The sequence below is a fragment of the Vidua macroura genome, chromosome 7 (genome assembly GCF_024509145.1).
Source record: "Vidua macroura isolate BioBank_ID:100142 chromosome 7, ASM2450914v1, whole genome shotgun sequence".
Classification (NCBI taxonomy): Eukaryota; Metazoa; Chordata; class Aves; order Passeriformes; family Viduidae; genus Vidua; species Vidua macroura.
Genome location: NC_071577.1, coordinates 7,228,620 through 7,243,541, shown reverse-complemented (window position 1 = coordinate 7,243,541; position 14,922 = coordinate 7,228,620). Strand labels below are relative to the sequence as shown.

General features: G+C 40.1%; 1 protein-coding gene across 3 annotated transcripts in view; it reads left to right on the top strand.

Annotated features, from left to right (window-relative positions):
- Nucleotides 1-14,922, top strand: part of UNC80 (unc-80 homolog, NALCN channel complex subunit) — a 126,897-nt gene that overhangs the window by 39,267 nt on the left and 72,708 nt on the right. For all 3 annotated transcript variants that reach the window (XM_053982081.1, XM_053982079.1, XM_053982080.1), the window contains exons 20-24: nucleotides 222-328; nucleotides 823-922; nucleotides 5,058-5,230; nucleotides 10,936-11,148; nucleotides 14,207-14,342. In XM_053982081.1, coding sequence (XP_053838056.1) covers nucleotides 222-328; nucleotides 823-922; nucleotides 5,058-5,230; nucleotides 10,936-11,148; nucleotides 14,207-14,342 — 729 coding nt within the window. The remainder of the gene's footprint in view (nucleotides 1-221; nucleotides 329-822; nucleotides 923-5,057; nucleotides 5,231-10,935; nucleotides 11,149-14,206; nucleotides 14,343-14,922) is intronic.

Here is a 14,922-nt window from a genome sequence, read left to right as displayed (position 1 = left end):
AATTAACATTTGTTTGACAGAGAATATATCAGTTACAATTTCCAGGACCTGGCCTTGCATGGTAGTTAATACTTGTTACATGAAAATGTTGCCTTATGCTTTTCTCTTATTTTCCCACGCCTTAGTGTGGCCACTGTGGAGAAATACACTGCAGTTGCTAAGAAGTAGATTCTCCTAGAAAGAATGTTTAGGTTTGTACTGAGTGTCTCGTTCTGTAACAGGGAATTGGCTGAAGCGCTCCTCCCTCTCTGGCCTGGCTGATGGAGTGGAAGATCTCCTGGATATCAGCTCTGTCGACCGTCTCTCCTTCATCAGGCAGAGCTCCAAGGTAAATGTGTCAGGCTGGATTACAGAGAGCTTAAAAAGGCAGGATCTGGCTGGTTTTAGCTGCACATGGGAAGGTTTTTATTCCTTACGGACTTTGCAGCTAACAGGAATGTCACAGAAGTCTCCAGAGCAGAGCCATGGGAATTTGCCACTGGACTTTTGTACCTCATGCTGATGACCAGGTTAAACTTACACTGTAGTGGTCAGTCTGATCTGCTGCACTGAGAGGGAAGTGCAGGCTCTGTCAACACATTTAAGCTTTAATTTTTGGTCACACTTCTCCTTCCTTCTTTGTCCTTCCACAGCCTCTCAAGAAAGACCAATCCTTTAAGCAGAAAGCTTAAAAGATGAAGTGCTTCAGCGTATGTAAATCTGTGCCCAGACCCAGCTGTGTTACCCTGGTGACCCTCACAGCCCTTCTGTAGATGTTTGTGTCTAACCAGTGAGTGTCTGACCAAGATCCCCAGGCTGACCAGCCCCTCTGTCCCTGCACAGGTGAAGTTTACCAGCGCAGTGAAGCTGTCAGAAGGAGGGGGGCCAGGAGCAGGCCTGGACAACGGGCGAGATGAAGAGGAGAATTTCTTCAAGCGTCTTGGTAAATGGCGCACCTGCCGAAGACACCCATCCAAGCTCCATCACACAGAAGAAAAAGATGGTTAGAAATCAGGGTTCTCGTCTCCTTTTTGCTTTCTTTTTATCATTTTTAAAAATATATTTCTTTCTGTATTTTACCCCTTTCCCTTTTTTCCTGCTTTCTCCATGATTTTTGTCTCCATTGTAGCCTTCTCCATTTTTTTAGTCCTTGTAACTGTTTTCTTTCCCTTCCTTCTTTCTTTTGTTTTGATTTAGAAAAAAGCTCTGGTAATTTTTTTTCTAAAACAAATCAGCCTAAATAAATTATACAATACAACATTTGGGCTTTTAAAATCAAATCAAATTTGGTCAATAAACTTGAAAAATTAATACTTGCTTCAAAGCACTTATTCAGTTCAAAATTAGGCGTGTAAATCTTCTGTTCTCCAATACAACAATTCCATCAGTTTTTTTGTTTAGTTTTGTTTTTTCAATTTGTAACTATTTGACAGTTTTAGCAAATATCAGCACAGAAATGGAAAACTCTACACAAACCTTGTTGTAATTATCTCTTTTCTTCTGTGTTTGCATGTCTAGTCTCTGCATACCATTTGTTAGGGATGCTGTCCCTTTTTCTTAGCACACAACATAATAATAAAAGCACTCCTTTTCCTTTCCACAGAAGTGTATTTTCTCAATTGCTATGTATTTTCAAAGTCAGCAATGTCTGAAAAGTGCCTTTATGAATAATACAAGGTCATGGTATAATCTGTTTTAAAAATATCATGCAGTCATTGACATGCTCATGTTGTCAGCTCAAAGCACATCCTTCTTGTCAGGGGGATAACCTTGTATCTTGAAGTTCTGTTACTTTTTTTTTTTAAGGCAACACAACCGAATTCCCAAAAACACACAAAAATGAGTCAATTTTATTTTTTAGCATGATTTCTGTAGTTTTACAGTATGCTACATTTTCTGGCATTATGTTTGGTTTTTTTCTGACATTACACTTTGACATTGCATTGTGTGTGTTCTGCCATCACCTGTCCCAGGCCTGCAGTGTAATGAATGTAAGGTATTTTTAAGGCAAGTGATAATTTCAAAATATAAGCATATCTTGTCACTGTAAACTGGTCATTATCTGCCACTGGTGAATAGTGGTGCCTTTCACTTAGCTTCTAGATGAAAAGTATTTGCTCCTTTGTGAGAATGCATCAGTTCAGCACCTTGTTGTAGTCTGGTAGCATTCCCCAGCAATGGAAGAAATTAATTTCTTCATCCACTCTTTTGTGCTGAAGTGGGTGTAAAATACTTCCACCATATTTTAAAAATGATTAAAAATGGCTGAGGGGCAGTGAGAACTTTACAGACTGCCACAGCTGTTTTTGCAGTGTGTCTGTGAGATGACCTTCATGTTTTGCTCTGGAAAATTAATTTTTTTTTAATCTTGCTAATACAAGAGTAATAAAAGTTTATGAGGCAAAGTGTTACAGTTAAGGAAGCTGTATCACTGTATCTCCAAGGGTCTCTGACACTCAATGAAAGCCATGTAGCTTGAGCAAAAACAGCTGTATCTGCCCAGTGTATGTCTGTGCTTCCATGTGCACAGTGGCATGAGTGTGAGGCCCGTTCACGGTGGGACAGTTTTTAACCCAGTGGAACAGTACACTACACCGAGCCTTCAAATCTCCAGTGCTTCCCTCTCTTCCACACAGATCAATTTTTCTGTGCTTAACGAGGAGAGAATAAAGGTCTTTTAATGGCAGATGGGTGTACTGTTAAATCCCTCAAGATCTGATTCTAAAGCATTATATTGGTACCTCTCTCTGCCTTCTCATTTTTGTCATTCATGGCATTATGCTATTACTTTGCTCATGTTTTTTCCATGCAGTGTTTCCTCTTGTGTTTTTGGGTTTTTTAACAGTAGACCAAATTTAAGAGGTAATGGATAAAGGAGAAATAAATTACATAAAAATTATAAAATGTAGAACAAATTGTGACATAATTTATGAACTGTAATCTTCATTGTGATTTATCATGTAGACCACTGGAAATTCTGTGTTATAGATGTATGTAAGCATACATATGTGTGTGTATCTGTATGTGTGCATATGTATACATATATCTACACATATATATTTACACATTCATGTGTAAAAATATTTATTTTAAAGTAAATAAATATTTACCTATAGCTCTTTTTACCTATACTAAGCGCACATAGACATGTATAGAGTTACAGTGCTTTTATAAGAGACCCATAATGTTCCTTTGGGCACTTACTGAAGCTGCTGTGAGTGACCACAGGAGGTGTCAGGGGGTTCCAGGCACAGCAGCTCAAGCTTGCTCTGAAGGATGAGCTCATGGTCACAGAGGGAGCAACTGTGGGGCAGGAGCTCGTGTGTCCTGGGTTAGGAAATGGTCTCTGCTCTTTGGGCGAGGTCTTCTGGAGGCCTGAGTCAAATGAATTAGGTCAGTGAGGGCTGCCCTCATCACAGCAAGGCTACTCCAGGATGAGCATAACAAGGGACAGTCACCAGCTGCCTCTGAAGAATTGGCTTGTAAAGCTTCAACAAAATGCAAGATATGCCACTGAGCTCAGATGGACAAAAGCTCTGCTAGCTCTTTATAGTGTGGGTTAGGGACGTGCCTTAGGTGAGTTTCTGTTCTAGATCTCATACTCGCACAAGCTTAACAGGGCCCTGAATAGGGGACATTTGTTTGTGCCTCAAATGAATTAGTGTTATGGCAGTCATAGCAGGAAGGCTCAGATAAGATATAAAAGCTATAAGGAAAGCTATAAGGACTTGGAAGGATGTTTGTGACTGCTTGCATGTGTAAGTGTTCTACTTGTTCTTTCTACTTTGTTTGATCCATTTCAATGGAATATTTTCCCAACATAGGAGCATTTTGTTTGCTGGTAACTAGGTACAGTTTCACTGCAGGAAAAAAAAAAAGACAAGGAATTCGTAAAGAAGTCTCTTGAAATTTGATATACCTCTGTCTTCAAGGGAAAAGTGAAGATCTACATTGTCATTTTCTGTTGTGACCTTTTTTTGTGGCACATAAATGCTTTCCAAGTAATTCTAGAGAGTGCACGCCCAAAAGAACTTTGAGGTTTCAGCCATTCTTCTTTCCTGAAGTAGACAAAAAGTCCTGTAGAGCTGTTGTTTTTACTCTTGTCTTTCAAATAATCTATGTTTAAAACCAATTTTGAATTCTCCACTCAGTGTTCTCTTCTTCAGTGATTTATCCTTTAGTGTTCTGTAAACTTTTGTACTTTCAGATGTAAACAGGGAGAGTATATAAAGCCCAGAAACTGTCCTTTTTTTTGACCAAACACTTTGGCCTTGAAACAGCTTTCCTGACTTCTAATCTCTGTCTTTCTACCATTCTCTCAACTCTATCATTACCAACTGCATAACGATCTTCTGGACTAGAAGTGCTGATTTGGATTAGTTGATTTACGATGTGAACTCTATACGTAGAGTTTAAAATTGTCCCCAAGGTGGGATGCCATCTTCATTTTTGAACTGAACTCTTTTCCATCCCAAAGTGTACAAGAGCCTTCAAGGGAGAGAGGCTGGAATGATGATATCTAGGAGTTGAGGCCAGTCTCATATTTCTCTTTGCTCTTGTGGTAATTGCAGGTGTATGTCTGAAAAAAGTGCTTGATTTCCACATAGACTACACATTCACTACTGATTTTTCTGTCCTAGTAGATGATATACTAAATTGATCCATGAGGAATAAGTGTTATGCATGCTGCATTTTAAACTTAAAGATAATAGAGAAGTAAGGAAAAAAATACTGTGAGCAAGATGATCTGTGTTAAAGAGGTGGGGAGGAAAGACAACATCCTAGTTCACCTGTGTTGGAGTAGGTCCTGGGCTTCCACACTGAGTGTGGTGGAACTGTTCTGGGCAGATACCAGTATAACCAGTGCCAGAATCTGACTAGTTGTATGTCTGTTTCATGGAAGTCACAAATATTGTAAAAATGAACCTGTTATCTTCAAGATAACACAAGGAGAGAAAGGGATTTACACTAAGACTGTACTCATCAAGATTTTTGTTCCCCGTTTTTTACTGGTGAGACACTGTGTTCCCTTCTCTCTACCCCTCCCTGCATCCCCTCTGTACTCTCTACCTCTTTAGGTTGCCATAGCTTTGATGATCACTTGACCTCCAAACAAGAAGGAGGAAAATCCAAGAATGTTGTGAACCTGGGAGCAATCCGCCAAGGCATGAAGCGCTTTCAGTTTCTGCTGAACTGCTGTGAACCAGGCACTATCCCCGATGCCTCCATTTTGGCAGCAGCTCTAGACCTTGTAAGTCATTATTGATCTCTTGTTTCCTGCTGAGAGCATGTGCATATGTGGTGGTCCACTGTCATTCACTAATGCTCTTCGTGCCCCACAGACACAATGTAAAGCATCACAGCAATGCCAGCTGCTGGTGGTGGTATTAGCTGGAGCTTTAGCATCTGTGAGTGGACAGGTTTGCAGATAAAATGGATCCTTTTTTTTTTTTTATTACATGGCTCCCCATAACTACACGATTGCCAGTGCAAAGCTTGTATTGTTGTCTTTGTACTTCTCTCACAGACACTCTGTTTCTGCTCCTAGTGTCAATCTACAGAATAAGGATTGAAGATTGGATAACTACTTGGAGAGGTGCAGGAATTCCACTCTCAAGTTCTGACAGAGTTATAAGTACATTAGGCAACACTGAACTATTAGTCACCACAGCCAGTCAGTGGAAAAAAAATATATCAGAGTGTGTGTGCTTTTAAATGTGGATATTGCTGGTTTGCCAGTGCAAATCAAAGTAGTGACACAATTCAATCCCTTCTTCCTGATATTCTGTATCTCCTTCCTTCTTATCCTTGCCAGTTGTGTTTTTTAACAATCCCTCCCATTTCTAAAGCTGTGGCCTTCACCCTGTGATTCATGAGCCAGTGGGGCTCTGTGAGGTGTTTATATGACAAGCAAGGAGTGTGACAAATACAGCTATGAAAAACCAGCCAAATATTAGCAATTTCTCTGCATGCTGCTTTTTACTTCCTTCTGTAAGTGTTTGGCTGTTTGCAAGCTGAAAAAAGATTAAAAGGCACCGCTCTCAGGGCATCCACATGTTCTCTATCCCTTTTCTTCCCACGCCCCACCTCTCACTTGTGTGGTTGCTGTGCTATTTGTGCTTAAATTGAGTTTTTTTGCTCACTGCTGGAGCTCTCAGGCCCATGGACTCTGCCTTCCTGCTAGTGCTGTGCCCTGACCTTTGCTGCACTGCCTGCTCCATGGCTGTAGGGATGTTATGCTCTGTGCACCACTCCTCTGTATCTTCATCTTAACCTTGCCCACTTGGTCTGCACATTCAAGCATGTCTGCATTAGTGCTGGTCTGGAGTTGCTGTTGTTGTCAGTTCCCATCTAGCTCTACTGTTTGGAGTGGTCCTCATCCATCTTCCAACAGACACAGGTTCCATTCACTGTTTCCCACACCTCCTGCCAGAGACTGTTGCTCCTCTGGATGGAAGCTGTGGATGCAGTGGCTGACAGAGTAGCCTACCAGGTGGCTCTTACCAGTCAGGGTTGCAGTGAGCTCAGAAGGTGGCTTGCACCCTGCTGAGTGTGTGACACCCAACTTCAGTCTTCAAGGCTTCCAGGCTGCCACCCCATTCCAAATTCTGAGCTAACACAGTAAGGTGTGAGGTGCATGGGCAGGAAAGAGCTCATTCCTAGCAAATCACCAGGAGCCTTCTGAGTACTCTGTGTTCTGATAAATCAGATGATAAAATGGGGTTTGGCAATTGTGTCTCTATTGCCTGTAAATGTCTTAATTTTTCAATTTCCCAAATGCCTAAGCACAGACCAGCTTACTCTGTGCCCATGCATGAAGTCAGCTGGAAACTACCAGTCAGAGTGAACTGTTTAAAGGTGTTTGACTTCCAGAGCTGACTTCTACAAACTAAAATGTAACCATCTCTCCATTCCACTGAGAGACAATTTTGGTATTAGAATTTCTAAAAGGTCTTCAGCTAAAGATGAAGGAAGCCTTGCTCTAAATTATAACCTTGGGAGGCTCCAAATACCTGTTCAGTTGGCATTTTGTCTACAAAGTATGGGAGATATGTAGAAGTTAGGCAGTTACATGCAGTGTATATTTTAAAAGATGACAGCCTGTCATCTCACTGTATTGGTTAATGGCAATGGAAAATTCCCACACTGTATGTTAGCAGAGTACACCTAAAATGGGTGTTTTAACTTCTGTTTTCAGGCTTTTGAAGTAATAGTTGGAATCAGGTCTGATGCAAATGAAAAGCTTCTTAAGTCATTTTATCCAGCCTAGTTGCTAAGGCAACCTTTAAAAAATGAAAGGCAAACAGTTCCAGTTTCAGTTCTTCCATAATTTTTCTGAGCATGTTTTTTCATGCAGGTTTGCAAAATTCTATTCTTACAACAACTTTGAAATCTTTGATCAGCCTGGATGTTTGTTTAAAGAAATTAGAACAGTGAAACAAATGATGCATCCTTATGGAGCTGATAATTTGTTTGTATATTAAAATGAGTGTTGCCTTGGGTTTAGTGGCTATGCAGTTAACATATTTTCCTAGAAGCAGCATCCATACTTGACTAAATTTTTAAAACTACAATCAATATATGGCTGTGCAAACATTCAGTGATAATTGATACATTGCAGACAGCTTCATCTTTATGTCCCCAGCTTAAATCCAGACTTTGCAATAGTAAAATTTATTTACTTTTGGATATTTCAGTCCATGCTTAAGTTCCTCTTGAGGGTTCCAATAAACTGCTCGCTAGGATTGTGTTCCTATGTTACCTGAAGTATCCTAATTAGACTGCTGTAAATGACCAGCTTTTATTTGACCAAGTGTGTGACACCTGCCAGCATTACATTTCTCCAATAATATGTGTGAGCTCATTTGTTGTAACATGTGACTCTTTTATCCTTGTTGAAATGCAATAGTTGTACTGTTTTCTGGTAGGATTGTGTTTGAGATGACCTACAAAGTACTGGGACAGTAGAAGCAAAGTCTGAACTACAAGAATACTTGTCAATATCCTGACTCCATGTCACCCTGGGTCTTAGGCAGACTGTGTTGTTCCCATGTCCCTGTTTCCATGGCAGAAATATTTCTCTGTAGAAGTGCTTATGCTTGGGAAGGAACTCAGAGATTGCTACAAACAGGTCCCAGAGAAAAAGACTGGGAGCAAAACCAAAGAACTGTGTCATGGGTTTTACTTGACCATTTTGTAGATATAATCAGAGAGGTCTGAACTAATTGAAACAGACAATTCTCCAAGACACTGATTAGTAATTTACTTGCAACCTGTCTTCATCTACCTGCTAAGACAACTTTCAGACAGTGTCAGACTCACTTTTACTTAGACAGAGCAGAGCTACTCAGTCAGCCCCTTTTGAGAGTACTCAAATTTACTTTGGCATCTGTTAAAATATATTGTTGGTATTATGTGCCCTTTTTTTCTGTCTTGAAGAGAACAGAGTCAAAAATGAATTTTTGCTCAAAGTGCCATGTGAACTTTAAGAAGGGACTCGAGGAAAATTACCACTGGTTGGTTAGTGTCATAAAAGTCATTGTTCTTGGAAACAAAACTGGACATAAGTACTCTAGTAATAAAACTGCAGAATCAGGTAATGTGATGCTGTGAAATTCCAAATCCATTCTGTATTTGGTTCCTTCCACCCAGGCCATTTGCTCTTTAGAACAAACCAGGTTATCTATTGAAAAAATTCACTGAGATTACTTGAATTGTTAACAAACTGGTGAATTAATGTAAATTTATACAATACAAGTACAAGAGCAATTTTCAAGGTGCAAAACAATATAGTAGGTCTAATGTTAAAACTGGACTTGTGAACAATTGCATAGGCATGGACAGACTTGTGAGAGTATTGCTGCTGTGTCAGGTTTTGACAGTGACCACGGTAACTTGTGTTCTTTTCAGCTGCACGTCACCTGCCTGATTAATTTCTCTCCATTTGTGATGTGTTTCTCTGTTGTGTGAATCCATCTCTGTTCATTCTGTCACATCTTCATCTTTCTCTTGCTGCTGCTGCTTCAGGTTTCTCAGAGCCTCAGGTAAGCAATCACAGGGAGCTTGTGCCCTATCACTTTCAGAAAGCCCTTTGTACAGGAGGTCTTGGCAGTGATTTTTAAATAATATAGTGATTTTTAATTAATCCTGCTCCTCCCCTTTGCCCCCCACCCTACATATCCTCCTTTAATTGTGGTAGTTGTGTGCTTTCATCATGTTTACAACATGTTTCTTTACAGGATTCCAGTATGCTAGGAAATTTTGACTTCATTGCTAGTGACCTAAACCAATAGTAGACTAAGGCTGGGGCTTTATCTCTTCACGTATGTCTCCATGGTTGAGGTTTTACTTTGTGAGAATAAAAGAATAAAATCCTCAACTATTCTGTGTTCCATATTGCATGTGCTCAACCAGTAGTTTGTAATATTCTTCCAGTTCTAGATACTTGTTTTGTTTCTGGGTAGCGAGTGTCTGCATTCAGATTTCTGCCTTCTTCATCAGAACATCATGGCAGCTTAAATCTTCCTATTCAAGAGAATCACTCTTTTTTTCCCCCAATATTTGTAAAAATGTGAGCAAAAGCTGCAAATGGATGTTGTGTCAGTAATTTCTTAAATCAAACTTCAGGAGCATTGATCCAAAATTTCTTGTTTTCAATTTTTTATTAGAACACTCTTGGAGGCTTTATTTATTAATCTTCAGCAGATCATCTCACAGGGTCTCTGGGGCTGTCTAGTACTTATAGACCACATTTGACAAGCCCTTCTTTATAAGTAGTTGCTGATCTGCTTGAATTATTTCATTAAAGCTGTCAGCATCTAAAAGTGTGTAACACGTGCTCTGTGAAATCCCTGTTAGTGAACCTTTTAAAGCCAGCTGCTGAACTGTAGGCATTGTTGTATTGTTAGTTTTACAAACTGCTGATTGCAGGAAGAAAGGGGAACATTAAATGGAAATTAGTAGAACCATTTGCTTTTTAGTCACTTTCCATGTCTGTAAAGAGGTTATTTTGGCAGTTTAGACTGCTGGGAAAAAAAGCTACTCCTGAGTCTAAGCTACCCTTTAGGAAACAAAATTACTGTGTCCATTTTTTGAACATTTCGGGAAGTTTCAGAAGCATTCTTTTTTGGTCTAACATTTGTCCTGCTGGGTGATTTAATACAAACTAAGATACACTCAGTATAATTTCTCCCATTAAAGTGATTTTTTCTAAGCCAGGGACAGGAGGATTTTCCTCTGGAAACGAGTTAGTCCTTTCAAAACCCACCTGCCTGTTGTTATTTCAGTACCGAGTTGCCTGACACTTGGCAGGCAATTAAGGCAATTGAAATTTGGCCAGTGAAATTTTGTTGACTTACACCAGAGTAATGTATTTCTGTCTTCACAGATATTAATTATAACTGCAAAATAGTGCTTTTCTTAGTTCTAACAAGCCTCCACTTATGCTTTCATCCCCAAGATTCAGAAGCAGAACCTAAAGTGACAAATGCCAGGATTTGTGTGGCCGTGGTGTCATTTGCTGCTGCAATATTTGCAACCTCAGTAGCAAAGGTGAAGCTAAAACTTGAATTGTTTGTGCAGTAACAGTGCTAGATGCACGCTTCTGCTTTTGCAGTTAGGTGGTTTCTGAAGGAGAGCATTACAGAGGGGTATAATGTTCTTCTTAAGTTTATATTATGTTTCTTTCTGCCCCTCCAGTGTTTGGACTGAGCAAGATTGCTCAGTGTTTATGAGCTTGCTTTTAGTAGCTCAAGAGGTGAGACTTATGCAGAGAGACTCTGGTGTCAGCTTTTTGCAGAGACATTGCTCGTACCGTGTGACTCCTTGGCAAGCTTGCAAAGCAATTTTTAAAGCACAGAATACTCTAATGTTCAGGGAGCTTCTCCAACGTGGTTTTTTTTTTTTTTTTTTGCTTTTAAGGTGATTTTTTTTTTTTTTTTTTTGCAAACATTTCAGGAAGCTCCTGTGGTGGCACGAGCAGCCCTGTTCCTTGAGTGCGCACGCTTTGTCCACCGCTGCAATCGTGGCAACTGGCCTGAGTGGATGAAGGGCCACCACGTGAACATTACTAAGAAAGGCCTGTCCCGTGGCCGTTCTCCTATTGTGGGCAACAAAAGGAACCAGAAGCTGCAGTGGAATGCAGCCAAGCTCTTCTACCAGTGGGGAGATGTAAGTGTTTGTTTCTCTTCTGCTTACATTCAAAAATACGACAAAATAGAAAGGTAATTGGATCCTATACAGGATTTCAGTCCCTGTAGGACGGGGACTCAGAAGCCTGCCTTTCAACCTGCACCTCACAGCCTGCCAGGATCCCCCCTTCTCCTAAGGGAAGTGACTTTGCTAGGACGTGTTCTCCCCAAGGATCTGTTTGGCCCATTCTCCTTTTTCCAGCACTTTTCATATGTGAATGGCTAAGGAAGAGGGAAAATGTGGGCTGTGATACTACTTTCTATTTTTCTTACTTCCAAATATATTTAGCCTAGGGCTCCTTGAACTAGGTGTGGTGCTGTATATTTAGTAATGGGTTTCTCTTTGCCGTGCTTAATTCAGTTTTTCTTTGCACCCATACAGACTGTTAGCACTTAAAATTTTTTGGCAAGGAATTCTACAGAGCTACTATGAATCATGTAAAGAATTGTTTCTTTTTGTTTGACACTTGAATCTTTCAAGTTTTATTTGATTGTGATCTCTTACCATGCAGGAAGGAGGCAATTGCCTTATCTGGCCCTGTGAATGGAACTTGCAATTTTCTTGTAAAGCCCCCAGGATATAATTGCTGAACATCTGACATGTATACAGGTCATTTCTCACAACTCAGAATAGTGGGAGAAGTTCCTTTGACTGGGTTCAGATGTCTTTCTGGAAGTCAGCGTTGTGCTTCTCACCTCTTCTAAAAACAGTGGTTTTTACAGTGAGCACCATGATTTCCTTCCCCCCCCAGAAAAAGAAGACAAAATCCAATGCTTATGGAAATTTAAAAATCATGTTCTGCCTTGCTGACTTGAATTCTTGTAGGTTAAACCAACATGTGCTTCTCAGTGGTCACATTGTAGGGAGCCTCAAAATAAAGCTGACCAAAACAATACATTCCCACCACAGAACAGCCCAGGGGGAGAATCCGACTTGGGTCTTAGAACCTGAGCTCAGTATCTTTGCAGATCTCCTCCTTCCATTCCTAAAGCTAACTCAGAAAATGCTACCTGGCTATCCTACTCTCTGGTGAAGTCTCAAACACAGGAGATTATCTTAATAACGGCACAAATACCAAAGTTCCTTGAAAAAGTAAATAGGGTGAAGGTATTTGCTTCTGTATTCCATGGAGTCACTGCCTTAGCCTGACTCCTTTGAGAACTCTTTAGGATTACATAGTCATTGAATTTTTGCATGCTTTCAGAGAGCTAGAACTATCCATCTCTGTTTGTAGATGCTATGCTTCTAGACATTCCCTTTTCTCAGATTCTAAAAAAAAAAAAGAAAACAAGAAAGACAGTAAACATTAGAAGCCACTTAGATTCCCCCTCAGCTATCATTTTTAGTAACTGATATACCTGACCTGGAAAAAGTCCAGGAAGGTTTTCTTTTCATAATGTCAAAAGCATTACCATGTAATTCAAGGTCATAAGAAAGGAGACAGGGAAATCTGATCATAGGCAGCTTAGCATAATTGTCTTCCCCTTAACTTTAATGGCATCATAAGACTTATCTGGATGCATTCTCCATTCTAAGACTAGCGTGTGTTTGCTGCTGCTTAGGAACATTTCAGAAGGGAAAAGCCTTACATTTACTAACTGTGAGGTAGAATAAGATTTGGAGAGTAGTTTTAGAGTGTGGATTTTTTCCTTTTCCTGCAAGGTGTCTTGCTATTCACTCATATCTCTGATTCTTCTCATGGAAGGCCAGAAGAATTTATTTACCCACAGCCTCCCTAACAACCATCAGAGAATCACAGTGGTGAACCCTTTCCACAGGAGGTGAGACTTGGACTGCCCACAGCAGGCATGAACCTTTTGAATCAAAAGACTTGATATGTTCTGCTGTCTTTTGAAATAATACAATGTTAAATCTATCCTGATCAGGTTAGTCTGTCACTTCCTTTGACTGCTTCTGTTGAGAGGACTTCTAGTTTTGCTTCTCTGTTTGCTAGAAAACTGAAAATACAGAAAAAACACGTCACAAATTCAGTGCTCATTACATGGAAAGCTGTGGGATTATGTCTTACTGCTTTAACATTAGGGTGGGATTCACAGCATAAATAATATGTGATGAATTACTGTTTTATGGACAGGCATGCAGAACATTTCTTCCTTTAAATGCCTGAAATATGAAAGGAAAAAAATTCAGACATGTGCAGTTCCTTTAGCAATGTACAGGCTCAGAGATAGCTGAGATTGGCAACTATTCGTGTCAGCATGCAAACCACAACAGTATCACCTTATTCTCTTTATGTAGCAGAGTCTACCCTTTCCTTCCCCTGTTGCTGGATTTCAGAGGAAGAGTTTAATAGCAACAGTTATAATAAGTGACCATTTATGTATTTCTGTGTCACTTCAGCCACGGCAGGAAAATTATGTAGTGCTGGCATGACCATCACTTCTGACTTGTAAAATATTTAGAAAACCTACTTAGTATCTTTGTCTAAAACTATCCCATACTCAAAAAGGCCAAATAAATAGTGCTGATGTAAAGTCTGTAATTTAAAACATATCTTCCCTCACAAAGCGACGATCTCACAGGATAAAATTTCACATATTTCTCTGTCTCATGTATGTGCAGCAAAGAAAATCAAGACAGTTCTTAAGAACTCTCAAGTGTCCCAGCAGGAGAGCAATCTCCTTGCTAACACACCTTTACCTGGAGTTTGCTGACAGCACCACGAGAGCTGTTGAGCAGAAGACCTACATTCTCAGTGGAAAGACTTAGCAAAAATCTGGACTAAATATGTGAAAGGAACAAAGAAAAGTGGAAGAAATTAATACTTCATAATGACCTAATCTCCTTCTGCCTGTTTAGAGGGGTTTATTGTTTAACTAAATTTACTGAAAGTTTTCATCCTGAAATTTGACACTTTTCAAATTTTTGTTGAAAAAAAGGGGGAAATAAGTTATAGTTTTGATAGCAATCAGTCTTATGTCATCCCTTTCTCCCCTTTAGACAGTAAAAATAAAGCCAGGGCGTTGTGGTTGGGCTGAAATTCTCACCTGCTGTGCTTCTCTTTCTCCATCTGCAGGCAATTGGTGTCCGCCTCAATGAGCTGTGCCACGCTGAGAGTGAGAGTCCTGCCAACCTGCTTGGCCTCATTTATGATGAGGAGACCAAGAGGCGCCTGAGAAAGGAGGATGAGGAAGAAGACTTTTTAGATGACAGTAAGGAGACTCCCTTTACTACAAGAACCCCCGCTTGTAAGAACCTCTGCTTTAGGAGCACTTAATATTTTTTCTCTTTTTGTTTTCTTGCCACCCAGCTGTATTTCCCAGTCCCTCACTTTCACCCCAGCTTCCTCCCCTGTTCTTTTTGTGCCTGGGTGTAAAACATGACAGATGTGTAACAGTACTGAAAGCCTGTGATGGGAAAAGGGGAAACCAGGCAATGACCTGCAATTCCTGTACACAGAAACTGCATTTGTAAGTTCTTGAGCCTTGCTGTCACCTAAGTGTCAAAAGTGGTTCAGGCTCCATTCCTCACAGTTACTTCTGCCAAAATGTTTGTTAAAGATCAGCCACTTTTCCGTTTCTGAACCTTGAAGGGTCAACTCACCTGATGTGAATTGGCACAGCTCTGCTAAATGCTTATAAATCTTGACTTCAGTATAGTGCCTGATTTTCAGGCAGAAATTAAAAAAAAAACAAGCATCATTAAAAATCTGTCTAACAACAAGATGAAGAAACCACATACATTTGTGCCTGTGTGTACATAAGGGTTGAAGAGCTGTGACAGATCACTGAT